General features: G+C 43.5%; 1 protein-coding gene across 1 annotated transcript; it reads left to right on the top strand.

Moving 5' to 3' along the window:
- The first annotated feature begins 1284 nt into the window (after positions 1–1284).
- On the top strand, positions 1285–11660 carry RCVRN (recoverin). The gene is made up of 3 exons (XM_063137670.1): positions 1285–1665; positions 9392–9503; positions 11572–11660. The coding sequence occupies exons 1-3, from the start codon at positions 1285–1287 to the stop codon at positions 11658–11660; spliced, it is 582 nt and encodes a 193-aa protein (XP_062993740.1).
- Positions 11661–13262: the final 1602 nt, after the last annotated feature.

Raw genomic sequence — 13262 nt, 5'->3', positions numbered from 1 at the left:
TAAAACATACTTGTCATAAATCCAGTACTTCCTTCCTTGTTTGTTTGCATTCTCTCTCTGTGTTGATGGAACATCTGTTTGCCTTTCGTTAATTCACTGTGCGTCTTTGCGTTGATGGAACTGGTACCTATGCTTCCTCTCCATCTGGCTAAAAGTGAATTTTATTCAGACAAGAGTGTGTGTGTGTCTGTGTCTGTGTGTGTGAGTGAGAGAGAGAGAGAGAGAACACACATCCTTTTCCCACCAAAAAGGAGGACAGGGCTCCTGTATCTTTAACAGTTGAATAGAAAAGGGAATTTCAGCAGGTGTCATTTGTATGCACGCAGCACCTGGTGAAATTCTCTCTTCATCAACAGTTAAAGCTGCAGGAACAGGACTGTTAAAGACACAGAAGCCCTGTCCTCCTTAGGATGGGGTGGCTTAACTTGGGCTTTCAAGTAGCCACTCAGCTCATTTGTTTTCTTTCTCCCCCCCCCACCTCATGATTATAATGGGAGAGTAAGGTCTGTGTTTAAGAGCAGAACCCTACACGTGCTCACTCAGACTTAAGGCCCACTGTGTTCAATGGGGCTTCCTCACCAGCACCACAATCAAACGTTCTAAGGATTGCAACTGAAACCTTCACTTACAATAGGTGGGACTAAATAGTTGAATTTGGCTGGGTCATCATGAGGTTTGTGTTGGCCTATCAGCTGTTCGACGGTTTATTGACATTAATACTATGAATCGGCATAGTGCTTTACAGCTTAAGAAAACAAATATTTCTGGGGTCACACCAATCGGTGTCCGTCCATCTGTCCAACAATCCCCACAGATGCTGTCTCATCTATACTTTCATTCTTTCCAATACCCCCCCCCCAATCTCTTATTTCCCCAATTGTCCTCTGGGCTGGCACATGGTTGGGAACATAGCAGAGCTATGGTGTTAAGGGAAGGCAGGCTAGGAGGGCAACAGAGAGGGAGGGGGAGAGAAAGGTCCACAATGCCCAAATCCGATTTCCCTTGTGCTAAAGAGCTTGCAACAAATGTGATCAGCACAACCAAAATAGCCTCTCTCTCCCCCCCACCCTTTTGTGTGTAGTATGTGTGTGCGTGCACATACACTCCTGGCCACCAGGTGTGGCAAGCCAAGGCAAGAGGGCTCCATGGTCCCACCCTCCCCTCCCCGGGGAGTCTATATAAGAAAGCTGCCCAGGCACCATCCGTTTCACTGGCTAGGTCGAAACAGGACGGACGAGCCAGGGACATTGGTAAAGCGGTGTGGGGTGAGCATACGACCAAACAATGGGCAACAGTAAGAGTGGGGCCCTGTCCAAGGAGATCCTTGAAGACCTGAAGCTGAACACCAAGTACTCGGAGGACGAGCTGTGCAAATGGTACGAGAGCTTCCAGAAGCAGTGCCCCGACGGGCGCATCAGCCGGGTCGAGTTTGAGAAGATCTATGCCAACTTCTTCCCCAACTCTGACCCCAAGGTTTATGCCCGGCACGTCTTCCGAAGCTTCGACACCAATGATGACGGGACCCTGGACTTCCGGGAGTATATCATTGCACTCCACCTCACCTCCACTGGCAAGACTGACCTGAAGCTTGAGTGGGCTTTCTCTCTCTTTGATGTGGACCGCAACGGAGAGATCAGCAAGAATGAGGTCCTGGAGATCATCACGGTGAGTGAGGATGACGTGTGGGAAGTTGGGGGGGGGGCAGGGAAGCACGGCAAGGCCTTGTGGGCAGGAGCATACATGCCAGACGAACCCTGAGAGCTTCCTCACTGAGATTCCACACGGGTTAGAAGTGGGCTTCTTTACAGCGGTGGGATTATGCGCCGGGGGGGGGGGGGATCTTCCCACATGATCATGCCATAACAACAACAGTGGACCTTTTATTGTCTAGAGGCAAAAGATGAGAAAGGATCCCTGAGGAAGCCACTCCAATCATTGTTGGGTTTTGTTGTTGTTGTTCTTATTCCCTGAAAAGGTTTGGATCATTTGGGCTGGCCTGCCGTTGCCTCAGGCTTTCTTATGATCAGAACAATGTTCAGGTGCATGGGCCCCAGCTATCTAGGCGGGCCTCAGGCCAGTTCATTCCTGGATCGAGAGGTAGCCATGGAAACCATTTTCTGCTCCCACGGGAGGTAGTGTCACGTGTCTCGACTCAAGGTGGTACTAATCACAAGGAGGGAAGGGTGGAGGTAACAGTTGGACATGTCGCTCTCTCGACCCACCTCGAGGTGATGGGATGACAACGGATTACCTTGGCTGAGGGCTTTGTCTTGTGCCCAAATGGAATTAGCCTTGCCCAATGGGGGAAATCCTGTTATCCTTGTTTAACGGGATGAGCTGGATTGGCAGAGCAATAAAAGGTTCTAAATCCATTCCTAATTTTATCTCATTGGCTTCAACTGTCCCAGAAAGGTGCATTTTTTTTATTTTTAAGGAAGAAATGAAGCCATTTTCATACACACACTCTAAAGGCAGGGTTGAATCCTCAAGTAAAGAATCAAATTTGGACTCCTCTATACTACTAATCTAAACTGTTTTGAAGCCCCAACAGTGTCTGGTAATTCTAATTTTGTGAGGATGTTAACAGTATTTAAGGGATTCACAGGGAATTATAATTCCCACGATTCCGTGGATCTATAACAGTTAAACAGGTTTGAAGCTAGTTTAAATTTGGAGCATAGACAAGACTTTGGCTGTTGCTATCCCCGAAATGGAGAAATTTCTTCTCAGGAAGACTGACGAGACTGCAATGTGAAACATGAAACTCTTGAAGACTGACTCTTGTGTGACAAAGTTGCATTGAAAGTTGTTGAGGTGGCCATATATTTTGGCCTGACATGCATCCCTGCGAATTTGACAAAGCTGCATGTAACATAACCTATCATTCCTTATTCTGTCGGCCTTCCTCCACTTTTCCAGTTTCTAGACTTCCCTCCCAATGTGTCCGCTGCAAGCCGTGGAAGAAGGATAGAGCAATCTGAGATTAAAGTTGGATTAGGGGGGTTAAATCCCTGACCCTGTCAGGGCTGTATTTGCCTTGTTTCAACTGTGTTGTCCAGGAAACAGCTTCCTCTGACCTTGGGAAGGCATGATGAAAATGTATTTGGGCATAGGTTTAGAGACATAGGCAGAGACTGAATAATTTCTTAGTGTTTGATTGGGAAGAATGGGAGGGGGTGGCAATAGAGAGCATATACAGGGCCCCTTGTAAGCAGATGTAAGCAAACAGGTCTCCCATGAAAAACATCCCAAAAAATGCAACATGGGCTCCAATCCTGACTTAATTCTTCCAAAAAGAAGGGTAATTATGTTTCCATAAACAACAAGAGGGTTTTAACCCACCACTTTACTGTGGCTTCTGTTTCTGGATTCTTTGTGGTATTAAGATTGGATCCTCTTCACCTGTTTTTCTGCAGGATTTTTCCTTCTTTGCCTTTCTGTATGTTCCACTGCATAACCTCTAGGTGGCACTGTGGTATAGCAGAATTGCACAACTACACTAGCATTTCATTCTACCATTCAGATTGCTGGATTTTTCCCAATAACAGCCCCCAGATACAAAAGAGGCCAGGGCTCCTGCAGCTTTAACTGTTGTGATGAAGAGGGAATTTCACCAGGTGCTGCATGCATACAAATAACGCCTACTGAAATTTCCTCTTCTGTTCAACTGTTTAAGATTCAGGAGCCCTGTCCTCCTTTTCATATGGTCACCCTACAAGCACCCACAAACTACCGTGAGTGAGAAATCACGAGCCCACAATAATTGCCTCATGTATAATGAGTGGGTGAATGAGAGATTCAGAGAGTTTTGGGATCAACTCACTCTATGAAACCATGAGCTGAGCTGGGATTTCAACTAGTTCCAGACTAGTTCCTACTAGTTCCTACTCAATGTTCATCAGAGGGAGCTGTTAAAAAACACACTCCGAAATGGGAGGAAATGAACTATACGTGTCTGATCCCTTCCAGAAGCTGCCCTAAAAATGCCGTAGAACAGTGGGCTGTACCACATCAGATTGCAGATGTGGGATACCTTTCTAGAATATTTTCTCACATCACAAAAAATGCTCCCCTTTCAAGTAGAAAAATACCCACATGAGGGAGAAAGGTTCTGTCCCAGTGTGTTTGCGCTTTCCTTCCCTGCTGGGCTACTTCTCTACTTACAGGGAGTTTTAATTTCAATTGGGGAGTACTTAAAACTGTGACTCCCCTCACACCTGTTGTCTGACATGGTTCAGACCATTCTATCACCTCATGCTGTGTAGATCCATCCTGATTTGGAAGAGATCCTGGAACAATGAATTCGCAGAGACGGCAGCAAATATAATTTCTTACTCCAAAATCATTGCTGGCAAGTTATGGACAAGCCAGCTATTTATTATTATTATTATTATTATTATTATTGTTGTTGTTGTTGTTGTTGTTGTTGTTGTTGTTGTTGTTATTTGCATCAGCAGCACAAGTAACACAAGACATTGAGGGGATTCTACAACTGCCTGTTTCCTTTAATCGAGGGCAATACACAAGAATTCTGGGGAAAGACTTTCAAATTACCCTGTAATTTTTGCTTTGTTTCTAGGAAATTGCCCTTTTTGCTCTTTGTAGAAATTTGTACTGAGATTTCCCTACATTGAGGGGAATATCCCTATATGTTCTTCAAATTAATTGGAGGTTAAAGGCAAAGTCGGAGGTATACAACCCGTTTGACAGACATATTCCTGCTTGTTGTACCAAAATGCAGTAGGTGCCCTTCCAAATCAGTTTCAATGTTAAATTAATATATGTCGGGGTATGCTCAGAGATGGCACCGTATCACCAGACATCATGAAATTCAAACTAGTAAATGCATGATCTGTTATTTGTCATTTGTATGAAAATTGCTTTTGACCACCAGAGTTTAATTTTGTTATGAGAAAAAATGAACAAACTTTCCCCATAATAAGTTATTTTGTACAACTTACTGCAAACAGATCCTCTAGTTTGGATCCAGACTTGGGGCTCATCTACACCAAGCAGGATATTCCACTATGAAAACAGTATGAAAGCAGTATATAAAAGTCAGGAGCCACACTACTGCTTTATTGAAATGCACTGCCAACTGTTGGGGCCCATTGACACATACCATATACCGCTTTCATACCGCTATATCCTGCATGATGTGGCTCCTGCCTATTATATACCGCTTTCATAGTGTAATATCCTGCTTGATGTAGATTAGGCCATAGTCATATTTAGGGTAGACCCATCTTAAATCCTATTCATTTCAATATGTCTACTCTAAGTATGGCTAAGTCTGGGTCCAAAGTTCTTAGCCAGTCACCCCTTGGCTCATTCTCCGCATTCAAAGAGACATGTACATTGCAGTGTACTCACCTGTCCAATCTCTGATCATTTTTTTTTATCTTTGTGGTTGGTTTATACCTGCAGATTTTTAGAATTATGGTCACTCTTGACATGGGAGTAAATCTCTTGACATGTTTCAAAATGATGGTTTACCTAAGGCGACCATATGAAAAGGAGGACAGGGTTCCTATATCTTTAACAGCTGTATAGAAAAGGGAATTCCAGCAGGTGCCATTTGTATGCATGCAGCACCTGGTGAAATTCCCTCTTCATCAAAACAGTTAAAGCTGCAGAAGCCCTGCCGTCTTCAGCTAGAGTGACCAGATACAAAAGAGGGCAGGGCTCCTACAGTTTAACTGTTGGGATGCAGAGGGAATTTCACCAGGTGCTACATGCATACAAATGACACCTGCTGAAATTCCCTTTTCAATATAACTGTTAAAGAAAAAGGGCCATGTCCTCCTTTCCATATGGTCACCCTTACCAGCGCCTTAAAAGGCCTTCAGAGCACTGAGTGTTGAGATAATGAAATGTAATTTCAACTTACATGGGAAACTTGCTGAATCATCAATGTGTTGTGGCCTTTTTGGCACATGCATTGGCAACCTAAGGTAAGAAATTGCTGTACTTCTCTAGGGAGTGGATTATGTATTTACATACCCACATTATGGGAAGGCAAAACCAATGGTTACAGCTTTGGAGCTCAGACCAGGATTAATATTTCAGTTTTCACTCTGGACTCACCAGGTGACCCGAGCAAACCACTGTCCTTTGGCCTTTATACTTTAGCACATAAGTAAGTGGGACCAACAGTGACCGATGTCCCAGGGCCGTTGTGAAGGGATTTTAAATAAATAAGACTTGACTGTTAGGAACTTGCCACCTTGAGAAACGGGGGTGGGGGCAGTTGCCTCAACCAAATAAAACTGAAGGGGGTATATTAGCTTATTCTGCATCATCTATTCCAACTTCATTGGTTGAAGTGGATCCTAGTCCATGAAACCTTAGGCCATAATAATTCGTTTGTCTTTAAGCAGCCACAAGCCTAAAAATCGTTTTGCCCCCTTTCCTCATTGATCAAAGCATTTGGGAGGGGGGAGAACTAGCATGGCAGATAGCACAGAAGGGGAAAAGAACAGGGAAATTGGCCATAGTTGGCTGCTAGGCCTTTTTTCTGTCTAAACATGCATAGGATTGTGCCCTAAACCTCAATGTCTGACCCCTGGAAGCAGCACTGCCCAGTCCCTTTCTGGCTTTTGGGACTTCACCAGGCACAGCTAAAACATTTTCAAGTAGTTTCTTGCTGCAGAAGGACTAGAACTTTGTTTTTATTAAATAAGGGGGCCTGGACATTATGCATGCCTAATTCCACAGTAAATTGCTTATTTATTACAACTATATCCTATATTTCAGTCCAGCAGGAGCCCTCAAGACAGCTCACAGTTAAAAATAAACTAAATAATACTGTCTGTTTAGTCTTTTAAGGTAATATATATATATTTGTAATCCTTATGTTTGTTTGAACAACAAACCTCTGTCATGTCTGTGGCGGCAGGTCAGTAATATTCCCATTTTACAGATAGGAAAAGGAGACTGTGGTGTCCAGGGGTGCACATCAAAGTAACAGATGCTTGAACCTTGGTATCTGAGATTTAAGCCCAGCATATATCCACTGTACTGCCCTATAAATTATCATTTCTACACACAGAAGCTGAGTGGGTATGAAGGTCCCCTTCTAAATGTTGTACTTTAAAAATCCAAAATGAGCGAATCACTAAACCCACTGCATTTGGGGAGGGGGCGTATTTTAATTTTTACAGATCAGGCAGACTCATTTAAAGTTACCAATTTTGGATCTGGTTCTGGACTTTCCCTTCAGTGGAAATGGTCAGCATATCTTCAGATTGCTCTCTTAATAACCATAAGGACCAGAAACTTGGTTTTGAAAAATGAAATTAAGGCTGAGATTCTCAGCACGCCACAGATGTGTCGCAATTTTGCATTAAAAGGCATTTTATCTGTCTCCATGATGTAATAGAGAATGTCTACGTTCCATCGAAAACAACTGCTTATTAACATTTCAGAGAGGCTGGTAAGACCTAGGAATTTCTTGCAAAGTAGCATACAGGAATGTAAGTAGTGAAGAGAGCCTAAGCAGTATCATAGCTGTGAACATAGTACTTATATTCCTCACACCAGCAAGCTCGGTTGACATATTGTTTACTCATCCTGCTCCTATCCGAGATGCAGAAATTTAGCATAAGCTTTTCCTAGAGTGGAAATGGGGGGAAACTTGCGCTGTTTATCCTGTGTGTGAGAGAGCTGCTTCTTTAAAGGCCCAATGAAAGACAGGTAGCAATCCAGCAGGATTTTGCTATGATAATTCCAAACCAAAAGAAGCTACTGAAATGCAGCATTTTCAGCAGGACTGAGCTGAATGGAATCGTAGGCCCGTTTCAGAGGAATGGGCTTACAGGTTTGAACCTGGGATGAAAGGAAATACAATCCAAGGCTAGGGTGCCCCATAGTTTTGATTTGTAAGTAACAGTGAATGAGGCCCAAGGCTGGAATAGTAGATGGCCCATCAAACTTGGTCTTGAAAACAAGAGGCTCACAGGTGCCAATCCTCCCAAGCCACTTAAGCAGTTTTCCCTGTCACCTGGACACATCCGAAACCACCACCCCTGTCCTGCCCTGGAGTCACCTTGCGCGTCACATAATCGCCCGTAAGTCCAGGATTAACCCAGGGGCGTAAATACATACGTCCCACCTCCTTCCCCTGAAATGGCCTGCAGGATGAGGTGCAGAGAAGTGGGGGTTAATAGGGTGGCCACTTTCACATCAGAAAAAAGGAGGACACGCGTCACCCAAAAAGCAGACAAAAGAGGACACCTATTGGCATAACTGCATATTCAAATAGATCAATACAGATTTAGAAATAGCTTATTTAAATAGAAATACAAGACATCTCACCGTAGTGGAAAGGACAGACTTATGTGCCTGCTCAGTCTGCTATCTGGAAGCTGTCAATGGGCAACTTCACCCCATCCCTTCTTATAGTTTCTGCATGGATAGGGAGACCCTTTTCTCCCTCTCTCATAATCCTAGAAACTGAGGTCATTCAATTCAGTGGTGGGAGACTCAGGGCAGATAAAAGGAGATACTTCTTCACATAAGAGGGAGTGAAGGCCGCCAACTTGGATGGCTTTAAAAGGGATTTAGACAAAAGGTATGGAGGTAAAGGCAATCAATAGTGGCTAATCACAATAATTACTAACCACAATGGCTATATTGCCTCCAGTATCAAGGGCAGGAAACCTCTGTGTGCCAGTTGCTAGGAAACACAAGTGAGAGGATGCTGTTGTGGGTGTCCCACAAGCATCTAGTCAGACATGGTGTGAACAGAAAACTGGACTTGATGGGTCTTTGGTCTGAGCCAGCATGGCTCTTCTTACCTTTTTATTTTCTAACCTGCCTCTTTTATTTACCTATCCCTTTAGGAGAGTTTATTTATTTCATTTATATCCCACCTTTTTTCCTCCAAGGACCTCAAGGTGGCATATATAGTCTTCCTCCTCTCCATTTTATCCTCAGAACAACAACCCTGTGAGGTAGGTTGGGCTGAGTGTCTGTGACTGGCCCAAAGTCACCTAGTGTGTTTCCATGGCCGAATGGGGACTAGAACTCAGATCTCCCAATTCCCAATCCAACACCTTAGCCACTACACCACACTGGCTCCCAAGTTTCTATCCTCCTTGATTGTACCAGTACTGGGATTTGCAAGCCAGTTGCATTGGTGTCTATGTTCATACCCTCTTATCCATAGGAATTGTGTGTATTTAAGGAGAACAATGAACGCTTCCTGGGAAGGAAATGAGGTTTCATATATTAGAACAGAACTGGGAGCCAGAACTTCTCGGTTCTCTGGAACTGGGATGGGATATAACTCACTGCCCCAGGTAGCTCTATATACTGAAATCTACTAAATCAATATATTGACACTGTGTTCTGGACCAGTTGTTAACATTTCTTCCTTTCATTCTGCCAGGCAATATTTAGGATGATCCCTCCAGAAGAGCAGAAGGCCTTGCCTGATGATGAAAACACCCCCCAGAAACGGGCAGACAAGCTGTGGGCATTTTTCAAGAAGGGAGATACAGGTAACTGCTATTCCTGTTCCCTCCTCCTCCTCCTCCTCTCCTCACATGCCAAGTCATTCATGCTCTCCTCTGTGCCACAAGGACAGGGGAGGGTGGGAGAATGGTATTTGGTCCCTATATCAACACAACAGGTTAGAACCAGATACAAGGCATTGTGTAGCTACTTGGTCTTTTCCTCTTTAATGGATTTTTTTCTGCTTAGGAAAAAAAAGACAAACGAAGTGGTAGAAAAACAGAAGAGTGATGGTTTCCGTTTGTAAACTGTCATTGTTTAGACCCCTTCTAAAATTCTGTGTTTGAGGCAGGGCAATTGCAAGATAAAAACCACATCTAGAAGCACCTATTGGACAACTTTTTCATCTTTTCCTCCTTAACAGATTTGGGGTGAGTGGGTGGGTAAGAAAAAAAGACAGAAGAAGTGGTTGGAAAACACAGGAGGATTATAAACTGAAAACAGCATGAATTGTTGTCTCATATAATCAAGCGATTATATGGGAACAACCTTGTCTGGAATCACATCCAGTTAATTGCACTTAGGTCCCACTGAAATAAATGGGACAAGTTAGTCAATATGACTACAGTTCAACTGGATTCAACCCACTGTTACAGACCTGCCTGACTCATTTTGCTCAGCCAGTTGATGACTTATACTGAACTCTTCCACTATGTGGAATGGAAAAGTAAAGAGTTCTGCCTGGCTTGAAAGCTTACACACAAAATCACTTTATATATCTTATTTTTGGTGATCTTTGAGTTTGCCTAGTAAAGATATTACACTATTTGGCTTTTGGAATGTTTCCAACTTAGTGATTACACTGGTTTCAGAATAATCTTCAACACTTTATAGACTAAATTAGATTTTGTTTATTTGTAACATTTATATACTGTTGAATATAATAGAATCTATCAGAAGTTTATAGATGTAACAGTGACAGCTCCAGGTTTTTGAGGGCCCTTGGGTTTGAGGCTTTAAACAGTGCAGGTTTCCGGCATGGTACAGGATTGGACTAAATGACCTTTGGGATTCCTTCCAACACTATGGTTCTATAACTAAAGCTTTCTTTAACTGAGTAACAGCTGGTGTGTCATGGTGACTAAAAGGTCGAGCTATGAACCTGGGGGAGCTTCCAGAAGAGGCTGTTATTGTGCAATCACCCTGCTTCATTTACAGAAACTTACGGGTATATATCGTCTTACTTCTTCCATCGTTTTTCTTTCCACAGAAAGTACTGCCTCCAGCAGTACAAAGATAATAATATGGGCCTACCTTCATAGAATAGTGGAGTTGGAAGGGGCCTATAGGGCCATCAAATTCAACCCCCTGCTCAGTGCAGGAATCCACCTTAAAGTCTACCTGACAGATGGTTGACCAGCTGCCTCTTGAATGTCTCTAGTGTGGGAGAGCCCACGACCTCCCTAGGCAATGGTTCCATTGTTGTACTGCTCTAACAGTCAGGAAGTTTTTCCTGATGTCCACCTGGAATCTGGCTTCCTGTAAGTTGAGCCCATTATTCCATATCCTGCATTCTGTGATGATCAAGAAGAGACCCTGGCCCTCCTCTGTGTGACAACCTTTCAAGTATTTGAAGAGTACTATCAAGGCTAAAGACTGTTATAATTACAACACAAGGGGTGCTTTAAGCTCAGCAAAATCCTCTATGCATGTTTACTCAGAGGTCAGCCCCATTGAGATCAATGGGCTTTACTGACAGGAATGCAGCCCTAAGCACCAGACAAATCCAAACCATTATTATAACAACTTTTGTGGACTGATTTTGCATGGCCATCCAAAACATAGACAAACCTTTGTTTAGCCAGATTTGAGATTACTGCTGGATAATCCTACCCCCACCCCTCTTCTTCCCCCAAGAATCAAATACCCCAACTTGACTAAAATTTGCCCCTCATCACCAAGTAACCCTAATCCTTGTAGCTCCATCTCAACTGGTCCCTCCTTTGGTGTGTGTGTGTGTGTGTGTGTGTGTGTGTGTGTATATATATATATATATATATATATATATATATATATATATATATATTCGTGTATTTTATTTTTATTTTTTTGCAGAAAGAATTGCTGAAAAGGAGTTTATTGATGGGGTGATGAAGAACGATGCCATAATGAAGCTCATCCAATATGAGCCCAAGAAAAAATAGGAGCTTTAGTGTTGATGGACAGGACGAGGCAGAGATGGAAAAATGTTATGCATGTGTGTGATGGAATGGCAGGGGGAATATTGTAATATCCCTCATCTCGAGAGGGAGAGTGTGTGAGTGAATGTGAGTGTGAGTGTGTGTGTGTGTGTGTGTGTATGTGAGAGAGAGAGAGAGAATTTGCCTTGTATGCATGAAAAAAAGAAAAAAGAGTACAACTATAAACACGCGTGTACCCCTTCCTCAATTAGCTCTCTGCATGCTCTGTTATAAGTAGTCCCCTGTCTGTTCCTATCCTTTGACTTGGCAGGATTTTCAGGAGGGTACAGCATGATGTAGTCCAACCATAAAACACTCACCTGAGCTGTCAATATTTGAGAAAGAAAGTTAGAAAGGAGTAGAGAGGATGAGAAACAAAGACATTTGGGAAAATAAGACAAATAGAGAGGATAGAGTTGGTGTATTCCGATCTTTGCTCAGCCATGAAGCTTGCTGGATGGTGTTCAGCCGGTCAGAAGAGTTATGAAGATAAAATCATGGGGGAAACCCAAGTAGGGTTCTATATAGTCCTTAGAAGGGGGAAGGATACAAATACGATAAATAAGAGAATCAACAGGAGACCTCTTGAGGCTAGAAATAACCTGAGCACTCAGATGTCCTTGGCCCTCACATATTGCCCTCTTCTCTACTACACATTTCTCCCTCAGGTCATTTAGCAGCCTCTGCCTTCCAATAAACTCACCAGCTCTCACATTCCCAATAAGCGAACACAAAAGTTAGGGCAGCCTTTCCCAACCTGGTACCCTCAGGGTATGTCTTGACTACAACTCCCATCCCATCCCCAACCAGCATGCCATGTTGGGTGGGGTGATGGCAGTCATCTGGAGGGCACTAGGTGGAGGCATCTCAGCATCTTGCCAAATTAAAATTCCCAGGATTCTTTGTAGGGAAGCCATGACAGTTAAAATGGCGTTACACTGAACATGTGATGTAGCTGCCTCCTTAGCCATCAACTCTCCACCACTAACCCTGGCATGAAGCTGCTAACAGGTCCCCCACTGGATTTTAACAAGACTTTGGTGGGGGGAGTGGATTGCGGCCCCAAGGCTAAGCATGTTTACTCAGAAGTAAGTGCCACTCAAATCAGTGGGGCTTGCTTCTTGGTAAACAGGCAGCCTAATACATTGCTCTACACCAGGGCTGCTTAGCCTGTATTTTCGTGTGAAAGCTTAGCACATTTTACAGGCGCATACATCCATGTTTTGTTGTTGTACCTCTCTGCAAAGGCTCAATTCTCTCTTTCTTTCTCCGTTCTTACCCTCACGCTTCCTGAGGGGGACATTGAAAATGCCCCTTGCAAATGTCCCCTCCACTTTTGCTTGTTTTGGAGAGGGTGAATGGACTAACAGAAATATAGAGCTGACGTCATCATGTCTAGATGCGGGTTTTTATGCACATCTGTTGCTTTCCTTTCTCTATCACACTAGTGTATTTGATTCTTTAAAATAAAGGGTGGGGGTAACTTTCTAGGGAGGGGGTGGAAGGGGTTAATTTACTAACAGGGGGGCATGTTTAAATTTATGTACCGTGTCTGTTTTTCAATAA

The sequence above is a fragment of the Elgaria multicarinata genome, chromosome 11 (assembly GCF_023053635.1).
Source record: "Elgaria multicarinata webbii isolate HBS135686 ecotype San Diego chromosome 11, rElgMul1.1.pri, whole genome shotgun sequence".
NCBI lineage: Eukaryota > Metazoa > Chordata > Lepidosauria > Squamata > Anguidae > Elgaria > Elgaria multicarinata.
This window is presented reverse-complemented; position numbering and strand designations above follow the sequence as displayed.

What these genes read in the sequence shown, in the direction of transcription:
- RCVRN (XM_063137670.1), top strand. Translation starts at nt 1,285, where the DNA reads ATGGGCAACAGTAAGAGTGGGGCCCTGTCCAAGGAGATCCTTGAAGAC. An exon ending in AGGTCCTGGAGATCATCACG is followed by an intron (nt 1,666 to 9,391) that starts GTGAGTGAGGAT and finishes TCATTCTGCCAG; the next exon opens with GCAATATTTAGGATGATCCC. An exon ending in TTTCAAGAAGGGAGATACAG is followed by an intron (nt 9,504 to 11,571) that starts GTAACTGCTATT and finishes ATTTTTTTGCAG; the next exon opens with AAAGAATTGCTGAAAAGGAG.